At 50.8% G+C, this 22564-nt stretch overlaps 1 protein-coding gene across 2 annotated transcripts in view; it reads right to left on the bottom strand.

Moving 5' to 3' along the window:
- Positions 1-22564, bottom strand: part of CP (ceruloplasmin) — a 235614-nt gene that overhangs the window by 76262 nt on the left and 136788 nt on the right. For both annotated transcript variants that reach the window (XM_075340801.1, XM_075340802.1), the window contains exons 11-12: positions 17228-17440; positions 2247-2451 (exon numbers count right to left, since the gene is read on the bottom strand). In XM_075340801.1, the coding sequence (XP_075196916.1) occupies positions 2247-2451; positions 17228-17440 (418 nt within the window). The remainder of the gene's footprint in view (positions 1-2246; positions 2452-17227; positions 17441-22564) is intronic.

Genomic DNA, 22564 nt, shown 5'->3' on the forward strand with positions numbered 1-22564 from the left:
GCCATTGTACCGCCCCGCGGCCTCGGCTGCGGCCCCCGAGCCGCTCAGATCCATGCTCGTACTGCGGGCGGTGGCTCGAGCCTCTCACGGACCCGGGGGTCACGTCGCTCTGCAAGGGGGGTTGGCGCTACGCGCAGGGGGAATGCGGGTCTTTGGTTTTGGGGTGATTGTTCGTAACGCCAAAGGTATGGTATGGGGAAGGTATGGGGACTCCCGGGAGCGGTGTAGTGGCACAGCTAGGTGTTGACCCCTCCGTGGGTAGGGGGATGTTGGTTCCGGGGCCTGGTTGTGCGAGAGCCGGGGTGCAGGGCGCAGGGCTGCGGTGCGGTGCCGGATGGCACTAGTGTACTCACGATTAAACCACACAGAGTCACTGGTAAACCAAACGGAGGGATGGACGGGGCCCGCAGCCGGCTGCAGCTTCCTAGTCAGATTGGCAATGTCCGCCTTTCTCCTGCACCTGTTTTTGTAGTGTGACCACTGTGCCTGGACACTGGTAGTCCGCTCCCCGGCGTGTATGTGTCATAGGAGCCCCTTTTGCCCGCAAACGCTGGCCCTTGGATCTCTGGCCTCTGGCGGTGGCTCTTATCCGGACGGGTTGGGCTGTTGCCTTCAATCGGGACTTTGGTGGGAATGAACCCCTGAGGTCCAGACGACAATCAGTTAATTCGACTGTGGTGGTGGCGTATAGCCTAGTTCGGGGTCTGAGTACCCTGCCTGGTGCTCCGGTATCTTGTTGGCTCCCCGGTTCTGTTCCGGCGGGCCGCTACCCTGTCCCGGTCCCTCACGGTTCCACCAGTCGAATTCCCGGTCTCCTGCAGCAGGCGGCCACTGCCGTCTGCCTGCCTGACTGTTTGGGGGGATCCTAGGCTCCAACCCAGGCCCCACACAGAACCGTACTCCACTACTCTCCACTCTGCTGTACTAAACTGAACTGTCTGTGCACTGTGTTCCTGCCTCAGGCCAGAAGACTCCTCGGGGGCATGTCTTTCCGCCTGACTCCGCCCACCTGGTGTGTCTGTCTGACTCTGAGGGAGGCAATCAGGTCTTTGTGGTTGACTGGTGGTACCTTTCTAGTGTGGGGGTGTGCGGTGAGTGTAATAACCTGTGACCCCTGGGGTCCAGGGCGTCACACCATCATACCTAAAGGCCCCTTTAAACATTGAGACTTTCTAGCGATCCCACCAGCGATCCCGACCTGGCTGGTATCGCTGGAAAGTCTCTAAACAGTCGCTCGTGAGCTGTCAATCAGGCAGATCTGGCCAATGATGCAGCAGCGATATGGACCTACAGAACGACCTCGCTAGTCGTTGGGGACGTGTCACAGCAGCTATTTGAAATGGGAACGCTGGGTTCTAAGTTGCTAACAATGTCGTTGTAACGGTGTCAAACACACTGATGCATGCTGCGCAGCGGGAAACAAAGGACCAAAAAATGTACCTGAAAGATTTGTAGCGATCAGCGACCTCACAGCGGAGGCCAGGTCACTGATGCGTTTCACACACTGCAATGTCACTGGGGAGGTCGCTATTACGTCACAAAATCGGTGACGTTACACCGATATCGCTAGCGATGTTGCAGTGTGTAAAGGGGCCTTAATGGGGCCCTTGAAAGGGGTATTGTAGTTGGTGGAAAGACAAAAGGGCCTCATCAGAAGCAAAAGTAAGTTGGGAGGTATGCCTTTATGTGATTACACCCATGTACCTTAAATGTCTTTGTTTGTGGGGCTCCCAATAGGACTTTTGCTATGGGGCCCCATGATTTTTATGAATGCTTCTGATTAAAACATACCCATGTGCATGATGCTGTAGGCTGCATAACAGAGGAATCCAAGTTGTAATCCAGCCCCCTAACCCTGCGATTGGATGTGCCAGGTGGGTGGTCTGTTCATAAACAGTGTTCTAGACACGCTACATTGAATTCCTCACCCTCTACTCATGTTTGTAGAAGTCTCCTAATTAGATGCTACAGCAGTCCCTGGATCATAACATTCAACAATGTAAATGAAGGACTTTCCCGCCAGGGCATTTGTAGTGAACGGGTTGGTGGGATGGAAACTTCCTCAGTCATACAACATTACATTACCGAGCATATAGAAGTTTTTCATCTCCTCTCCCAGCCACAGTAGAGCACTTTCTGGAGTCTTGATTAGTCAAAATAGACTCCTTTCAAGGCAATTGTATTTATTATCCATCAATCAGGTGTTTGGCTAAGAATTCAAGCTAGTGAAAGCAGAAATCAATTACCTCTCCTCACTGAACATATGCTTCTCATGTTCCCACGTCCGATTTGGTGAATAGTCCCATTCAACCTCTTCTGCAGCAATGAAATATGTGTGTGTGCTGAAAATGTCTTTTGAAGGCCCCTGTGTGCCACATGAGTTAACCCTGTAGTGTTGTCTCATTCCTCCTGTGTAATGGTCAGTGGTCATACATTCGACATTAAAAACACCTGTGAAGACAAAAATAGACACGTAAAGATCAGGCAAGAGCGTTGTGACATTAAGGCGAGACCAGACAGTTATAATATAAGTTGGGCCAGTCGAGTCCTCCATGTGCAGCTTTGTGTTCTTGAATGCATATTGGAAGAGTGCCAGAACTACCGATATCTGCCATTTACATGCACCAATCTGGTCTGGAAATCAGACCTGAATAGTGCATGATCTGAATGATTCCACACAAACTGTTTATCTATGCTGAAAAATCGGCCATGTGTGCATTGGAACAATGGCTATACTGGGCGTGTGCTCTCCACATGCGGTCTGTGGAGCACATGAACAGCACATGTCAAATAAAATACGCTTGCCTAAATAAGCTCTTAAAAGAAATCTGTCAGCTAGTAGCTCCTGTCCAAACTGCAGGAATCAGATGCAGGCTGCCTTATTGCAGCCCAGTATGTTTCAGACTGAAATGCTGCAGTGTGCCAGAAAACATACCTTGAATTGGCATCTGAGGCTAAAGCGCCTTAAGGGGGCGTTACACGCAGCGATATCGCTGGTGAAAGTGTGGCGCCCCTGACCTGGTCAGGCACCACTGAGTACTGCACCCATGCTGGGGACAGTACAATACAGGTAATCCAGAAGGCTGACCGAGGTGTGACTACACAGGCGCATAGTGATCAGGTCTCACACATGTACCTATGAGAGGACCCCTGGGGATCCCAGGAGGGGGAAAAGCCTTCACCTTCACTGGAATAGTGGAGGGGGCCAAAAGCCTCCATCTCCTCTCAAGGGGTGTGGTAAGAGAGCCTGGTTGCTAGGTGGCGTAGGCAAGAACAGGAGAGGAGGAGCAGTGAGCCGGGTCAGTGCAGAGTCCAGGGAGCTCCGAGAGGAGCTGACCCCTACCCCTGGGGCTGTTGCAGTCTGACAGCGCCCGCGCAGTGGCTACCGACGGGGGAGAACGGTCACCTAGGAGTGCTACCCGAAACCCGTCTCCAGCTAAAGAGAGAGCACAGAGTGGGAAGTAAGGAGACTGCTAGGGAGTACCAGGCCCAAACAGGCGGCAGATCCCGGAGCGGGGATAGATCCACCTTTCCTTGCTAAACCTGCCGGTGTGGGGCCCTCAAAGCCCACACCACAACACCCAAAAGCCGCAGCCACGTAGCCACAGTTAGGGCCCATAGTTCACAGGAGGCAAGCAGCTGGAGTGATCTGGTCCAGGCAACAAGCAAACGGCAAACGAAGGGGAGAGAGGCTTCAGCAACTTCCCTGGGTGACCCCCATAGGGACTAAAAGTCGGGGTTACCCCAAACCACCAAGGGCTAAGGAAGGCGAGTTGGTAGTCACCATCAGAAGTCAGCGTGAAGGATACCTGGTTCCAGCCTGGTTCATCCCAGCTACGCCCGGGTTACTCACCCTGCCATCAACTGTGAGTAAAACCCCTGAAAGACATCCTGCTTGTGTGGAGTTATTCTGCGCCTTGTGGTTCTACACACCTATACAGGGCCCTGGGGCTTGCCTCACTCTCAGGAGGCTATCCCAACTGACTGCACACACCATCAGCCCCAGGCGACCCTCAACCTGCAGTGGCGGTCACCACTGACCGCAATTCTGAGAGTGGCGTCACGACAAATAGAAGATTTCCTACCTGTGACAGAATCCAGCAGAGTGGAGTCCCTGAAGGTAATGCACCGACACAGCGTTCTCGGGGCTTCACATCTGGCGTCACGAACAGGATAAGGACTAGACCTGTCTAGACAGGTGACCATGTGCCTGGGCGGTCCGCTTGAAAAATTGGAAGCGCCGCCATATTGCCACCATGAAAAGCGCGCTGAAAAACAACAGCAGCCCGCGCTGGGAGAAGTTACCGCCCACGAAGAGGTGTGGCTACCCAGAGATCCCCTGCAGAGTTCTGACCTCGCTTGTGAAGAGAGCGGAAGCGTCCAGAGACGGCGGAACGGAAAAGAAGCCAGCAGCTTGTTGTTAGAGAAAATGGCGTCTGAATGCAGAGACCCAGAGCCAGGCTCCGCTGCCTGGTGGTGTCGGGAGCTCGCCGAGTTCTGCGATCAACTGGAGGCCAGGGTCGGAAGGCTGATCAGAGAGGGACGTGCGGAGTTCCTGGGAATGACCGCGGCGGTTCAGGCCTATGAAGAGAGAGCCGCGCGCCGAGTGCCAGATCGGGCGGTGACGACTCAGACCCCGATGCTGCCACCGATGGGTGAGTCCAGTGATGCCCCTGCCAGCGCGAGTGCCCCGACCCCTGCTGCCACGTCCGCGGTCCCTGAAGAGGCGTCCGGCGCGGCGACGCTGAAGCAGGCCGCAGCCACGCCAGGTGCAGCCCGCCAAGCTCAGGCCGCCGCAGCGATGCCCTGCTCGGCCCACCAAGACCCGGTCCCTGCAGCGACGCCCAGTCCGGCCCGCAGAGAACCGGCTGCCACCGCGACCCTCATCCGCGCCGCAGGTGTGATGCTGACCCAGGCCGCCGCCATGCTAGGCCCGGCCCGCCGAGACCCTACCGCAGCCGCAACGCTCGTCCGCGCCGCAAGTGAGGTGCTGAACCAGGCCGCAGCCCCGTCAGGTGCGGCCCGCCAAGCCCAGATCGCTGCAGCGACGCCCAGCCCAGCCTGCAAAGACCCCATCGCAGCTGCGACGCCGATCCAAGCTGCGCCAGAAACGCCCATCCAGGCCGCCGCCATGCCAGGCGTGGCCCGCCAAGAAAAGACAGACGTACCATTGTTTACCCCGGCCTGCAAGGCCAGAGCAGACACCGCTCCCCAGTCTAAGGAAGTCCCTGCTAGGAAGTCCCTGGTAGGTGAGGACCCCGCATACTGGCAGCTGAAGGCTGACCTGGAGGCCAAGTTCCCACAGGAGATGGTGGACCGGTACATGCTCCCTCCGCATACCCCCAAGACGACTCCTGCAGCAACCATGCCGAAGAGATCCCCGCCTGGGCCGGCTGAGGAGCACCCATCCCCAGCACTGCCACCACCGGAGTGCTCAGAAGAACTAAGGGGGAGGGGAGGCCAGGAAGCTGAGGAGCTGACTCAGGAGCCACCAGCAGTGGATCCATGCCCAGAGCCGGAGATGTTGCCATATTCCCGCTGGGATGAGGAAGACCTAACACCGTCTGCTGAAGAAGATCTGCCCAAAAGCCTCACCTGGGAGCTTGTAAGCTGTACCTCGCAGAATCCAGCCCGCAAGACACGGCGCCGTAACAGAACCCAGTCTTTCCCTGCACCGCAGTCCCCAGAGCAGAGAGATGACATAACGGCCAGAGACCTAGAGGAGAAACGGTTCCTGAGAAGAGCCAAAGCCCAGGTCAGAGGACCCCTTTGTCGAGGAGTAGTGGAAGATTTTAGCCTAAAATCAGGATACGGCTTCATCGTAGCACCTGGTATGAAAGAAGGCATTTTTGTCAACAGAAGAGACGTTAGAGCTCATTTGCCCAGAGGACATCCTGGAAGAAACCTAAGGATGGGAGACACAGTGCAGTTTACCATGCATCAAGGCGAAAGAGGCTGGTATGCGCTAGATGTAACACCATGTCCTAAAGAAAAAGAAACAGACACGGAAGAAGAAAGAGATCAAGAAAGCAGCAGGTGCCGCAGCCCTACAGGCCCAAGCCCTGGTAAGGAGGAATCTGCATAAAGTAAGAAGTACAACAAGTTCCCAGTTTGACCAGTTTGAAAAGTTTTTGCAACGTTACTGTTTAAGAGATGTGCCCACATAAACTAATGTGAGAAATGAACCTTAAGGCTATGAACTGGCTATAGCCACAAACTCTCGCAGTGTAAATAGTTACACCAGAGGGCACCACCACCACCAGAGTCAGCCTGTTTAGGGGCTTGACTCGTCTGCAACCAGGGAGCACGTCCGTATATAGGGCCTTGGCTTACCTGCAACCAGAGAGCATGCCTGTTTATGGGGCCTGGCTCTCCACCACAAAGAGGGTACCTGGTCAGCACCAACTGTGAAGGCCGCCTCTGGATCCTGCCAGAAGTGGCTGAAGGCGCGGCTTCACCAGGCCAGGTATGCCCTGAAGACCACCAGACCATGAAAGCCGCCTCTACATCCTGCCAGAAGTGGCTGAAGGCGCGGCCAACGTGAGAGGGTTTTGGGTGGGTTAACGGACTTGTGGGTGGAGGGTGGTGATGTATGGTACCTGGTGGTTTTAAATGTTTTACCATGTTTTTACTGTTTTATGCATTTTAAAATGTTGTCTTGCAGCCCGAGGACGTGCTGGTGATAACTAAGGGGGAATGTGGCGCCCCTGACCTGGTCAGGCACCACTGAGTACTGCACCCATGCTGGGGACAGTACAATACAGGTAATCCAGAAGGCTGACCGAGGTGTGACTACACAGGCGCATAGTGATCAGGTCTCACACATGTACCTATGAGAGGACCCCTGGGGATCCCAGGAGGGGGAAAAGCCTTCACCTTCACTGGAATAGTGGAGGGGGCCAAAAGCCTCCATCTCCTCTCAAGGGGTGTGGTAAGAGATCCTGGTTGCTAGGTGGCGTAGGCAAGAACAGGAGAGGAGGAGCAGTGAGCCGGTTCAGTGCAGAGTCCAGGGAGCTCCGAGAGGAGCTGACCCCTACCCCTGGGGCTGTTGCAGTCTGACAGCGCCCGCGCAGTGGCTACCGACGGGGGAGAACGGTCACCTAGGAGTGCTACCCGAAACCCGTCTCCAGCTAAAGAGAGAGCACAGAGTGGGAAGTAAGGAGACTGCTAGGGAGTACCAGGCCCAAACGGGCGGCAGATCCCGGAGCGGGGATAGATCCACCTTTCCTTGCTAAACCTGCCGGTGTGGGGCCCTCAAAGCCCACACCACAACACCCAAAAGCCGCAGCCACGTAGCCACAGTTAGGGCCCATAGTTCACAGGAGGCAAGCAGCTGGAGTGATCTGGTCCAGGCAACAAGCAAACGGCAAACGAAGGGGAGAGAGGCTTCAGCAACTTCCCTGGGTGACCCCCATAGGGACTAAAAGTCGGGGTTACCCCAAACCACCAAGGGCTAAGGAAGGCGAGTTGGTAGTCACCATCAGAAGTCAGCCTGAAGGATACCTGGTTCCAGCCTGGTTCATCCCAGCTACGCCCGGGTTACTCACCCTGCCATCAACTGTGAGTAAAACCCCTGAAAGACATCCTGCTTGTGTGGAGTTATTCTGCGCCTTGTGGTTCTACACACCTATACAGGGCCCTGGGGCTTGCCTCACTCTCAGGAGGCTATCCCAACTGACTGCACACACCATCAGCCCCAGGCGACCCTCAACCTGCAGTGGCGGTCACCACTGACCGCAATTCTGAGAGTGGCGTCACGACAAATAGAAGATTTCCTACCTGTGACAGGATCCAGCAGAGTGGAGTCCCTGAAGGTAATGCACCGACACAGCGTTCTCGGGGCTTCACAAAAGCACCTGCCCCCGTCGTTTGTGCGTCACGGGCAACTCGATGCCCGTGGCGCACAAAATCGTAAGGAGCCGTCACACGGACTTACCTGCCTAGCGACGTCGCTGTTGCCGGCGAACCGCCTCCTTTCTATGGGAGCAGTTCGTGCAGCGTCACAGCGGCATCAATAAGCGGCCGCCCAATAGAAGCGTAGGGGCGGAGATGAGCAGCCGTAACATCCCGCCCACCTCCTTCCTTCCTCATTTCCGGTGGCCGAAGGTAAGCTGTAGTTCGTCGTTTCCGAGGTGTCACATGCAGCGATGTGTGCTGCCTCGGGAACGACGAACAACCTGCGTCCTCAACAATCAACGTTTTTTTGAAAACGAACGACGTGTCAACGATGGACGATTTGGTGAGTATTTTCCATCGTTAACGGCCATTCGTTGGTGTCACACGCAATGACGTCGCTAACGATGCCGGATGTAAGTCACTGAATCCGTGACCCCGGCGATATATCGTTAGATATGTCGTTGCGTGTAACAGAGCCTTTAGGCCTCTTTCAGACGTCAGTGAAAAACACAGACATTTTTCACTGATGTGTTAAAGGTACGTATGGTCCTCCATGTGCCATGATTTTGGCACACATATCTGTGCACTATCCGTGATAATACATGGAGATAATACCTGTCCCCGCTCCTGCTGTCCATGGTTCTGATATCTCCTGCTCTCCTGTGCCCGGTCTCTGTGTCTCTCACCACTGCTGCTAGTTATGGGTTGGCTGTGCAGTGCATAAATGTATATGCATGAGAATAATTAGGTGGCCTGGAAGCTACAGACAGCTACAGTACAATATATACCAGAAAAACTGACATGTGAGAGAGGCTTTATATGATTAGTCCACTAAGCACGTCTTGGTGGCTTCTCCCTACCCTGTTTCCCGTGCGTGAGTATACGGAGAGACCTTGTACATGTGTGATTTGTCTGAGGAAGAAGTGTTCTCCGAAACGCGTAATAATAAAATCACGATTTAACTATTACTGCTGACCTACTTCATACGACAGTGCGGGAGTCCACTTCTACTTTGAATTTTTGACGCTGATTTCCTCATGTGCCTACTGCAGCCGTAACCTACATGTTTTCTATAGCAGTTGTGACTATTTTCACATCTACATCAGGTGAGCACATCTGACATTACCTACTATTGTCCTTATGCCACTACCCTATTAGCGCTTTTTGTCTTTTCAATTTTCCTTTATGTTAGTCTTAGGGGTACTTTGCACACTACGACATCGCAGCTGCGATGTCGGTGGGGTCAAATCGAAAGTGACGCACATCCGGCGTCGCTGTCGATATCGTAGTGTGCAAAGCGTTTTTGATACGATTAACAAGAGCAAAAGCGTCGTAATCTTATCATCGGTGTAGTGTCCAACATTTTCATAATTGCGCGTCTGCGACGGTACGATGTTGTTCCTCATTCCCCTGCGGCAGCACACATCGCTGTGTATGAAGCCGCAGGAGCGAGGAACATCAGCTTACCTGCGTCACCACGGCTCACGCCGGCTATGCGGAAGGACGGAGGTGGGTGGGATGTTTACGTCCTGCTCATCTCCGCCCCTCCGTTTCTATTGGCCGCCTGCCGTGTGACGTCACTCTGACACCGCACGACCCGCCCCCTTAGGAAGGAGGAGGGTCGCCGGCCAGAGCGACGTCGCAGGGCAGGTAAGTGCATGTGAAGCTGCCGTAGCGATAATGTTCGCTACGGCAGCGATCACAAGATATCACTGCTGCGACGAGGGCGGGGACTATCGCGCTCGGCATCGCAAGCATCGGCTTGCGATGTCGTAGCGTGCAAAGTACCCCTAAGGCCTCTTTCACACGTCAGTGAAAAACAGACGTTTTTCACTGACGTGTTAAAAATGCGTATGTCCCTCCGTGTGCCATGATTTTACAGCACACGTCTTCTCCATGTGCTATCCGTGATCCGTGATAGCACATGGAGATCAGGTATTCCAAACTCACCTGTCCCCGCTCCTGCTGTTCGTGGTGCTGAATCTCCAGCTCTCCTGTGTCTGGCCGCCGCTGTATCCCCTTTGCAGCTACTTCTGGGTCGGCTGTGCAGTGCATAACTGCATATGCATAAGAATAATTAACAGATACAGCAGCAGCTGAAGACAGCATTGCTAGAGACAGGTGAGTTTAAAAAGCTTTTTATTTTCAATCTACGTGTTTTTCTGGTACGCGTTTCAAGGAACACAACACTGTGTGTTTCGTGTGACATCAGTGATGCCAGAAAAAAATGGACATGTCTCCGTGCGGAAATCACAAGTATACGCCGCACGGAGACACGGTCAGTGACAAATCACTGATGTACGTGCAGACCCATTGATTTTAATGGGTCTGCGTATGTCCATGATTCTGTTACATATAAAAACTATCACATACGTACCAGAATCACTGACGTGTGAAAGAGGCTCAAGGCCTCTATGTCTTCAGCACACAATTCTGATATGAAGACATCAGCTACATTCACTGTGAATTGTAAAATGATGAGAATTACAGTCACTTAAAAAAATATCATGGATATCTTACATTTTTTTTATGGACAAGGCAAAAAAGTGACCAATTATTAATGACTGTGTTGGAATCTCTGGACGGATGACAACCAGCTACATCGGTGTAGCCTGTTGTCATATATGCCAGAAAATCAATATTAAACCAGGTTCAGGAGAACATTGACCTTATCAGCCACTCCTGTCTGCAAATAGTCTCGATGTCTGCAAACTGTTACTAGTTCACATGGCGTTTTTTTAATAATTGCTCATGTGCACTTACACATTGACTACCATTCACACATTCTTCACATACATGTTTCATCAAATTTTCTTTTTACAGATAGACAAAAGTAGCTATATGTGCTATGAGCCTTTCTATATCACAAAGACATCTCAACGTTTGATCTGATTTGCCAACCAAACTCGCTCATTCATGTGACTAGGTAAACAAAAAAATAAATAAAAAATTCCGACAGTATTTAAATGCCATTCTTGATGCATCCAAGTGTTTTTGCTTTTTCCTGACTGATTGATAATCCATCATATTTTTTTTCATATATTTTTTTTTTTTTTTATGATTTGAGAAAAACAAAATGACACAAGGATCAAAAATGGCTGAAAATCTAATCCATTAGGCCCCTTTCACACGTCAGTGATTCTGGGACGTTTGTGCTTTTTTTTCAACGTACCAGAATCACTGACATACGCAGACCCATTATAATGAATGGGTCTGCTCACACGTCAGTGATTTTTCACTGCACATGTCTCCGTGCGGTGTACCCGCGTGTGCGTGATTGCCGCACGGAGACATGTCCATTTTTTTCTGGCATCACTGATGTTCCACGGACCACGCAGTGGTGTGGTCCGTGAAACACGTGCCAGAAAAAAACGTGCTTTTAAAATAAAAAACATTTTAACTCACCCGGCGTCCAGTGATGTCCTCTGCAGCCCGTTCTGCCGGCTGCTTCTGAGCCGGCTCATTATTGTCGCGCATATTCATTATACACGACACAGCCGACCCGGAAGCAGCTGCTGCGGGGGTCACCGCCGGCCGGATGCTGCACCGCGGGAGCGATCAGCACCATGGACAGCGGGAGCGCGCACAGGTGAGTAGTTTTCTAAGTGCAATCACGGGCCACGGAGAACGGAGCCCGGATTGCACTTAGACAACCCACGTGTGCCGTGAATCACGGCACACACAGGGACATGTGCGTGTTTTACACGCCAGTGAAAAACGTCACTGTTTTTCACTGACGTGTGAAACGGGCCTTACACAGGTGAAAACCAGTTGTTTTTTTTGTGTATGGAAAAAAATAAATAAATAAAAAGTAAATTTAGCCAAAGATTAAGATTTCAATCAAACATGACTTCAGCAACCACTCCTTTTTGGGGGAGTTTTTGGAGGAGTGTTTATTTTTCTAAAGAATTTCCAAAAGCGGTTTTGGTAAATAACAGCGCTTAAGAGATTTTATTTCACAACCTACTTTAAAAAAAAACAAAACACATGCACTTTTTTCCTAGAAATGTTAAAAAATCTCTTTAAGTAAATAAAACAAAAAAAACCTCCTTATTTTAAAAGCAAAATGGATTTCCTCTAGTAATGAATAGGAAGAGCTTTCTAAGCGTTTTGGAAGTGTTTTTTAAGGGGTGTTTAGGATTCCCTCCAAAAACTACTGAAAAATCTCTGCTTGAACTTAGCCATGTATTTGTCTATATTGACTGTATTCGGAAGTGTGTTAGCAGATCCATCTGATTTTGCTCTAATGTATACCATCTTTCTTTAAAAAAAAAAACAAACTACATCTAAGGTCTCAAACACCCAGCCCGTGGGCTGCATGCGGCCCCTGACATTGCTTGTTGTGGCCCGCAGACCCCCTGAAGATCGCGGCCCTATGCCAGGGGTCAGCGCTGGCAGGACTTAACTACAGTTGAATCATTTGCGGTGCCGTGCAAAAAGAGCTGTCTGCACTACACCAATGGCTGCCACCCGTGAATCAGATGCAAGGAGGTGACGTCACTGTATGACGTCACCTCCTTGCATTTGATTGGCCAGCATCAGCCATTACTATGGCGCAGACATCTCCTCTGCGTGTCACCGCAGATTACTCAACTGTAGTAAAGTCCTGCCGGCACCGACCCCTGGCATAAAGGTCCAGTCACACTAAGCAACTTACCAGCGATCCCAACAACGATAGGGATCGCTGGTAAGTTGCTAGGAGGTTGCTGGTGAGCTGTCACACTGCGACGCTCCAGCGATCCCACCAGCAACCTGACCTGGCAGGGATCGCTGGAGCGTGGCTACACGAGTTGCTGGTGAGCTCACCAGCAACCAGTGACCAGCCCCCAGCGCCGCGTGGAAGATGCTGCGCTTGGTAACTAAGGTAAATATCGGGAAACCAATCCGATATTTACCTTGGTTACCAGCTCACGCAGCTACACGTGCAGAGAGCAGGGAGCAGCGCACACTGAGCGCTGCTCCCTGCTCTCCTAGTACAGCAGACATGGGGTTAATTACCCGATGTGTGCTGCAGCTAAATGTGCACAGAGCAGGGAGCAGCGCACACTGAGCGCTGGCTCCTTGCTCTCCTAGTTACAGCACACATCGGGTTAATTAACCCGATGTGTCCTGCAGCTACATGTGCACAGAGCAGGGAGCAGCGCACAATGCTTAGTGCTGGCTCCTTGCTCTCCTAGTTACAGCACACATCGGGTTAATTAACCCGATGTGTCCTGCAGCTACATGTGCACAGAGCAGGAGCCGGCACTGACAGTGAGAGCGGGGGAGGCTGGTATCAAAGGTAAATATCGGGTAACCAAGGACAGGGCTTCTTGGTTACCCGATGTTTACATTGGTTACCAGCCTCTGCAGAAGCCGGCTCCTGCTGCCTGCACATTTAGTTGTTGCTGTCTCGCTGTCACACACAGCGATCTGTGCTTCACAGCAGGACAGCAACAACTAAAAAATGGCCCAGGACATTCAGCAACAACCAACGACCTCACAGCAGGGGCCAGGTTGTTGCTGGATGTCACACACAGCAACATCGCTAGCAACGTCACAAAAGTTGTTCGTTAGCAGCGATGTTGCTAGCGATGTTGCTTAGTGTGACGGGGCCTTAAGTCCGCAATCATCACAGGCTGCAACAAGCAGATAAGGTACGTGCCCACGATCAGTACCCGCTGCATCCTGGAGGCAGCGGGTCCTGACTTGCAGGGCTGCAAGTCTCCTCCGCAGGAGACCTCAGCGGCCCATGCCCGCGATCAGGGTTCGGAACATTGCAGTCTCCTCACTGTCTTGCGACTCCGCAGCAAACAATTGACATGCTTGCAGCTCAGGAAAGCTGCACCGCAGATCAGTTTTTGCGCTGCGGCTGCACACGCACATTGGCAATGAGATTTCTATAAATCACATCCACTGTGCTTGTACTGTTCAGCACAGTGTTTTCAAAACAGCTGAAACACACTACCTCCAAGACTCTGCAAACACTGATCGTGGGCACGCACCCTTGGAACGGAGGATAGGTGAGAAGAATTTTTATTTTTGCATATTACTAAAGGATGGGCACAATACTAAAGGGCACAAGGATGGGCACAAAACTACAAGGATGAGCACAATACTACTCGGCACAATACTACAAGGATGAGCACCTTATTATAGGGAACAAGGATGGGGACAATATCACAAGGATAGGCACAATACTAGTGGGCACAATACCACAAGGATGGGCACAATACCGCAAGGATGGGCAGAATACTACAGGGCACAAGGATGAACACAATACTACAGGGCACAAGGATGAGCAATATAATACAGGGCACAAGGATGAACACAATACTACAGGCCACAAGGATGGACACAATATCACAAGGATGGGCACAATACTACAAGGAAGAGCATGAACACAATACTACTGGGCACAAGGATGGGTACTATATTACTGGGCACAATACTACAAAGATGAGCACAATACTACTGGGCACAAGGATGGGCACAATACCACGAGGATGGGCACAATACCGTAAGGATGGGCACAATTCCGTAAGGATGGGCACAATACTACAGGGCACAAGGATGGGCAAAAGACCAAAAGAATGGGGACAATACTACTGGGCAAAAGGATGGGCACAATACTACTGGGCACAATACCACAAGGAAGGGCACAATACTTCAAGGATGAGCACCTTACTACAGGGCACAAGGATGGGCACAATATCACAAGGATGTGCACAATACTACAGGGCACAATACTTCAAGAATGTGCACCTTACTACAGGGCACAAGGATGGGCACAATATCACAAGGATGGGCATAATATTTTTGGACATAATACTACAAAGATGCGCACAATACCTCAAGGTTGAGCACAATACTATTGGGCAGAATACTACAAGTATGAGCACAATACTACAGGGCACAATACTTCAAGGATGAGCACAATACTAGAGAGCACAAGGATGGGCACAATATCACAAGGATGGGCACAATACTACAAAGATGAGCATAATACTATTTGGCACAATACTACAAAGATGAGCACAATACTACTGGGCACAATATCACAAGGATGGGCACAATACTACAGTGCACAAGGATCAACACAATACTAGAGGGCACAAGGATGAGCACAATACTGCAGGGCACAAAGATGGGCACAATATCACAAGGATGGGCACAATATTTTTACAAAGATGAGCACAATACTACTGGACACAATACCACAAGGATGAGCACAATACTATTGGGCACAATACTACAAGTATGAGCACAATACTACTGGGCACAATACTACTGGGCACAATACTACTGGGCACAATACTACAAATATGAGCACAATAGTACTGGGCACAAGGATGGGCACAATACCACAAGGATGGGCACAATACTATTGGGCACAATACCACAAGGATGAGCACAATACTATTTGGCACAATACTACAAAAATGAGCACAATACTACAGGGCACAATACTTCAAGGATGAGCACAATATCACAAGGATGGGCACAATACTACAGTGCACAATGATTAACACAATACTAGAGGGCACAAGGATGAGCACAATACTGCAGGGCACAAGGATGGGCACAATATCACAAGGATGGGCACAATACTACAGTGCACAATGATTAACACAATACTAGAGGGCACAAGGATGAGCACAATACTGCAGGGCACAAGGATGGGCACAATATCACAAGGATGGGCACAATATTTTTACAAAGATGAGCACAATACTACTGGACACAATACCACAAGGATGAGCACAATACTATTAAGCACAATACTACAAGTATGAGCACAATACTACAGGGCACAATACTTCAAGGATGAGCACAATACTACAGGGCACAAGGATGAGCACAATATCACAAGGATGGACACAATACTAAAAGGCACAAGGATAAAAACAAAACTACAGGGCACAAGGATGAGCATAATACTGCAGGGCACAAGGATGGGCACAATATCACAAGGATGGGCACAGTACTACTGGGCACAATACTACAAATATGAGCACAATAGTACTGGGCACAAGGATGGGCACAATACTACTGGGCACAATACTACAAAGATGAGCACAATAGTACTGGGCATAAGGATGGGCACAATACCACAAGGATGGGCACAATACTACTGGGCACAATACTACAAAGATGAGCACAATAGTACTGGGCACAAGGATGGGCACAATACCACAAGGATGGGCACAATACTACTGGGCACAATACTACAAAGATGAGCACAATAGTACTCGGCATAAGGATGGGCACAATACCACAAGGATGGGCACAATACTACTGGGCACAATATTACAGGGATGAGCACAATACTACGGGGCACAATATTACAAGGATGAGCACAATAATACTGGGCACAATACTACAGGGATGAGCACCTTACAACAGGACACACAGATGGAGAACATTACTGCAGCATGGGGACATTACTACAAGATGTTAGCTATATGATGCTGCTAATTGTAAAACAATGTTACAAGAAGTGGATAATATGTTAAAAAATAAATAAATTCAAAATAAAGCATGACATTTTTTGTTTGCCATTAAAAATGCTTTATATATATATATATATATATATATATATATATATATACTTAACTAAACAAAAAAGTGCAGGCTTGTTATAATAAACAAGCGAAAAATGTTCAAAAAAGTGATACAAAGGTGTATAGAAAAAACAATGAAATCATTAAAAATGTCATTTTGTCCTGCAAAGAATGCGGACCCTCACAATTTTTTTTTCTATGTGCGGCCCATACACCCAGCTAAGTTTGAGACTCCTGGTATAAGGCCTCATTAAGGTGTCCATGAGTATATGTGATAGAACACTACCCATTATAATTTATGGGGCTGTTCACATGACCATGTTTTTCTTAAGACCATGTGTCAGCAAAGAAAATCATGAAGTTAGTTTTTGATTGGAGTCACGGATCAAAATTACTCATACAAGTCTATGAATCTGTGAAAATTATGGACGGTACATGGATGACATCTGTGATTAACATTGCAGTGTGTCAGTGAAAATCACTGATGAAACCTGATAATAAAAACTGACACTGATGAAACGGAGATCCAAAAACGGATAAAGCTCGGACCATTGTGTGCATATGTGAAAAATCACGAATGTGTGAATGAGACCTAAAGTATGCAATGTATAGATTGTGATTATTTCTTTTAAAATCTTGCTTTCTTATTAAAAATTTGATCTCTCAGTACATCATTTCTGGTTGTGATTGTTTTGCAGATTCTAAAAAATTATAAATTGTAATCCCCACAATTTGCAATAGAGGCACAGATACAATGGATTCACTTGCAATACTTCCCTGTAACTTACCTTCATTATCTGGTGTCATTATTACGGAGTAGGAGAGGTGTGGAAATAAGCTTGCTACATCCCTTGTTGTATCATGGATTTGAATGGTATTTCCAGTAAAGTGTATTCCATGCATGTCCACCTCTGTGCCTAGTCCCATCATATGCCAACGGATTGAGTCTCCTTTACACATGTCTAGCCCGGGCTGATTTCCATACATGTATCCATTGATTGCTATTCACAGGGCACAATTTATCCATTAGAAGTGGAAGATATAAGTTTTTCTGGGTGAGATGTTAATTTTTTAACAGAAACAACTATAAAGTTCTATAAAGGCTAGTTTCATACTCAAAAATATTTCCAGAATCCGTCCGTTCCTCAGCTCCCAATCTATGAAAATGCTACAGTAGTGAATGCCCTCATAAACTCCCATCTCAATTATTGCAACATCCTTCTCTATGGCCTCCTTGCTAAAGCTGCTTTCACACATCCGGTTTTTGCTGTGCGGCACAATCCAGCACTTTGCACAAAAAACGCAACCGTTTTTTTTTGCCGCCGGTTACGTTTTTTTTTGCATAGACTTTCATTAGTGCCGGGTTGTGCCTCATGGGCATGCGTTCGGTCCGGTTTTTGCCGGATGCGGCATATTTAGCCGATGCGGTGGCCGGATCGAACGTTGCCTGGCACGTTTCTTTGTCCGGCAAAAAAACCGCATCGTGCCGCTGTAGGGGGTGAGCCTACCCCTACAAAAGGAGATAGTACCGGATATGTTATTAATAAAAATGTGTATTTTTATAATCGTGTTAACCTCGATACCGAAGGCCTCCCAAAGCGGCTGCATACTCTGTACCCAGGAGAAAAAGTGCGATTCCTCAGAGAAGTGGGCTGCCGGGGCTTGTTTGCCGTGGGGGTGCACCGTAAGCCCACTGAACAGGAGGCCGCCCGTTGGCAACAGGAGGTGGAGTGGGAAGAACATCAGGCCCGGCGGCAAGAACAACGAAGACCGGTGCTGGCTGCAGCCTCCCGACCCCGACACACCGTGGCCGTAGCTCCGGCAGTCATGCCCCTGTCCAGTACTGACCCGGAGAAGGGAACCTCGCCGGCGCTGGCCATCCACCAGAACATAAACGACACATCCAACGATCGTTATGGGAAGCCCGCCGTCGTCCCGTGCGGCGACTCCCCCACCGCCATCAGAGACTGAGGAGTTCAAGCCGGAGGCCGAAGCTGCAGAACCGCTCACTTGTCCTGAGCCTTTCCGGCGGCTGCGCCGATTACCCGGGCGGTCCCTGTCAGAGTATATTCACGCACAGAGGGCCGAGTGGCAACGGGCCTACCAGCCGGAATAGACATCTAGACCGGAAGATGACGGGCCTGTTTGTTTGATGCCGGCATGTTTGAGCCGGAGAAAGTTTTGTTTCAGTTGTTGATTCCGGAGAGAGCCTGCTTGCTGGACTGAGCCAGAGGCTCCTCCGTGTTAGTGAGGAAGAAGTTGCTGTGTTCCTGCGCTGACCACCGAAGACCGGGAGCGCTGTTGAGCTTCCGGGCATATCAAAGACCGGGAGCGCTGCTGAGCCTCTGGGCATACACCGAAGACCGGGAGCGCTGCTAAGCCTCCGGGCGTGGGACAGGTTCGCAGTGAATTGTATATGTGTCATGTTGTTTACAAGTGGTAATTTTTAGGATGAGCCTTGCCGGGAGGCTCGGATTTTAAGAGGGGAGGAGTGTAGGGGGTGAGCCTACCCCTACAAAAGGAGATAGTACCGGATATGTTATTAATAAAAATGTGTTATCTATATATGCATGTAGTTTATGTTAGGGCACCCCTAGTGGCCGGGTGGGACGGCTGTTGCCACCGGGGAGGAGGAGCCGGCTGTAGCATGGGGGAAGGTGTGAGTGTGTGTGAGGTTGTTGGATCCGGGACGTGAGAGAGTGAAGATCAAGGGGCAGAGTGTGGGGGCTGAATCAAGAGGGGACGCCGGAGAGAAAGGGAGCGTGTACGGATCCTCGGAGAGTGAAGCAACCGGTGTGGGTCCGGTGTGTATGTAACCGTCAGTGGGAGCCCGGTGAAGCGGAGTAATCAGGGCACAGCCCCACAGGAGGATTCGTTAGGGCAGGTTGTCCCCCAGCCCAGGAAGTGTTATCTTGTCTGCAACCGCCGGATTGAGACTACGTGTGTCAAGTGTGTCAATAAATATGTCTTTTGTTTGCATCACATCTGGCCTGAAGACTGTTTGTACCGCTGCCGGCGACGACACCACCACGCTCTGCCCCACCAAGCTAGTTCCCGACCTTGAAGTAGTGATGGAGCCAGGGGTAAGCCTTGAAGCAACGAAGGCCACGACTACAAGGCCGGAGGCGCCCCTGGCCCCTCATTACACCGCATCCGACCGATGCGGCGCATTTTCCAATGCATGCCTATGGACACCGGATGCGGCGCGATGCGGCAAAAACCACATCCGGCGGCCGCATGCGGTTTTTGCCACTGCGCATGCTCAGTAGCGTGCCGCAGGCGGCAAAAACCGGACGGGCCGCATGTAAAAAACTTATGCAAAGGATGCGGTTTTGTCGCCGCATCCGTTGCATAGGTTTTACAGCCGGATTGAGCCGCAGTGCTCAAACCGGATGTGTCAAAGCAGCCTAACAAACTTGCACCTCTCCAGTCCATCCTTAACTCCACTGGCCGATTAATGCACCTCTTCTCACTACTCCACCATTTCTATCCAATGCAAATCCCTTCATTGGCTCCCAATTCCCCAATGTTTTCAATTCAAATGACTAACACTGACCTATAAAGCTGTCCATAATAGGTCTGCTCCGTATACCTATCTCCAAACTAATCTCTCAACATAATCCAACATGTAATCTCTGGTCCTCCCAAGACCTCCTTTTTGCCTCCACACTTATCACTTCCTCATCCAACCACCTTCAAGACTTCTCCCAAGTATCCCTTATCCTCTGGAACTATGTGCCTCAACACGTCAGATTATCTGTTACACTCCCAAGCTTCAAACGGAACTTGAAGACCCATCTCTTCAAAAATTCTACAGTCTGCAATGACCCCGCTGCCTCCTCACCACCACCAGAGCTGCCGCAACCACCCTGCCCATCTACTGTCTCCTCCCCAATATCCTATAGAATGTAAGCCTGCAAGGGAACGGCCCTCTAGCCACTGTATCAGTCTGTCTACTGTATCTTATATCTGTATTTTGAATGTAACCCCTTCTCATGTTCAGAACCATAGAATCAATGGTGCTCTATGAATAAATAATAATAATGAATTAGTGCCTCTTTTTGCTGTGTCCGTCAGGGGCTTTTTTTTCTCTAAATTAGAGGTTGTCAACCTTGTTGACCATGAGAGCCACATTCATCTCCGAGAGAGGGTCACGAACCGCATTTGTCGCGGGCGGAGGGGCCGCGCTCGCTACGCTTGGGTCTGCTGCTGCTGCTTGGTGGCTCGAGCGGTGGGCCGAACCCGGGGACTCGAGCAGCTCTCCTCGCCCACGAGTGAAAAGGGGGTGGTTTGTTTTGGGAAATAGTTCGTGACGCCACCCACGGGTCGTGGTGATAATGGGCACCACCGCTGCTGGTGACGGGAATCCCGGGAGCGATGGTAGGGAGCAGCTAGGATGTTGTCCCCTCCGTGGGTAGGGGTTGGTGATCCCTGGGCCCGGTGGTGAATGGATTGGAGGGCTGCTGGGTGCAGTACTGCGGTGCGGTGCCTGATGGCACTATTGTACTCACAAGTAAACCACACAGAGTCACAGGTAAACTAGAAACTGCCGGAGTCCACAGCCTTCGGTGCGGAGGCTGTTTGGGGTCCCACACGCAGTACAGCAGGATCCTGTTCTTGTTTTGCAGCCAGACGCTTCTTTCTCCTTCCTCAGTCGGGAACAGGGAGCCCACTCCCCCTGCAGTGATCCGGGTCGCCCCTTGATGCTGGCGGGCCACTACCCTGCCCCGGCCACCTCGGGCCCCTTCCTCACACTTCCCTTCCTTATAGCAGCCAGGAGCTATCCTCTCCTGGTCTGCTCTCTTCACACTCCAAAGTCACTCTGCTCCAGCCCCTCCCCTCCTGCTCTGTTTAGCTCTTACACTGGGGGGGGGTCTGTCCTGCTGCACTAGTGTGGGATCAGGTTACCAAGAAGGAGAATGGCCTGAACTTTGCTTTATTTTTGCAGGCTCTGTGACCCCCTGGTTTTGCCAGGGCGTCACACATTCAGCTCCTGCCCCCTCACAGAAGTGATGCCCAAAGCCCCAATTACCAGTATAATGTCAGCCAAAGCTTTTCCACAGAACGCACACTGAGGCAGTAAGAGTCAGAGGTTCATACTTTACCCCCATTCAGATCTGCTTTTCTATGTTGGACTACTCACAAAAGTCAATTCTGGAGACCTAATCATCATACAGTATATGCTTGCTAGACCTTGTGCTTATGCACCAAGCTGGCAGACAGCCTTGAGCCACACATCGCGGGCCTGCGAGCCACATTTTGGGGACTCCTCCTCTTAAAGCCAATCCAGACAGAATGCTGCACATTATAGTGTAGACTGCTATTGTGGCGCCCTGGACTAGCCAGGTCATCACAGGTACTACAACACACACCCCACCCTGAGACAGGTACATCAGCCAGACACAAAATCCTTGTTGCCTCCCTCCAGGGGCTGATGTCCACACCAGGTGGGGTGGAGCCAGGCGGTTGGCCCCACCCACTGAGGAGTTCACAGTCTTGGAGGCGGGAGAAGGAAGTCAGTTCAGTTAGGGAAGTAGAAGAGAGGAGTGAAGGGAGAAGTGAGGAGTAAACTGACCGTGTCCGGGGGTGTGGCCCAGGCACTAAGAGCAAGGTTGGCAGATGGTGGTGGCCGTCTGCAGGAGAGGCAGATCAACGCGGAACCGTAGGACCGGGGATGGGCGGTGGCCTGCCGGTACCGAACCGGGGAGCAAAGTGAAGCCAGCACACACAGGCAGGGCCTACAGACCCCGACCAGGCTTGGAGTCGCCATTAGAGGTCAAATCCGTCAGTGACCGGAACCCCAGGGGTTTCCTAACAGCCAAGACCCGATTGAAGGCAACTGTCTGACCAGCAAAAGGAAATACAGCTACCGCCACAGCTAGAGTTCCAAGGGCCAGAGCCTGCGGGCAAAAGGGCACCTCCGGCACATACACACGCTGTGGAGCGGGTTACCGGTGGGAATCCATCGGGACCGAACATACACAAAGGTGCAGGGAAAGGCAGCCACCACTAACCGTTCAGGAGAAGCCACAGCAGCCGGCTGCGGGACCCGTTCATCCAGCCGTTTGGTTTACCAGAGACTTTGCGTACCTTTGTGGCTGAGTGAGTACTACCGTGCCGTCTGG

Source organism: Anomaloglossus baeobatrachus, chromosome 3, assembly GCF_048569485.1.
Source record: "Anomaloglossus baeobatrachus isolate aAnoBae1 chromosome 3, aAnoBae1.hap1, whole genome shotgun sequence".
Lineage (NCBI taxonomy): Eukaryota > Metazoa > Chordata > Amphibia > Anura > Aromobatidae > Anomaloglossus > Anomaloglossus baeobatrachus.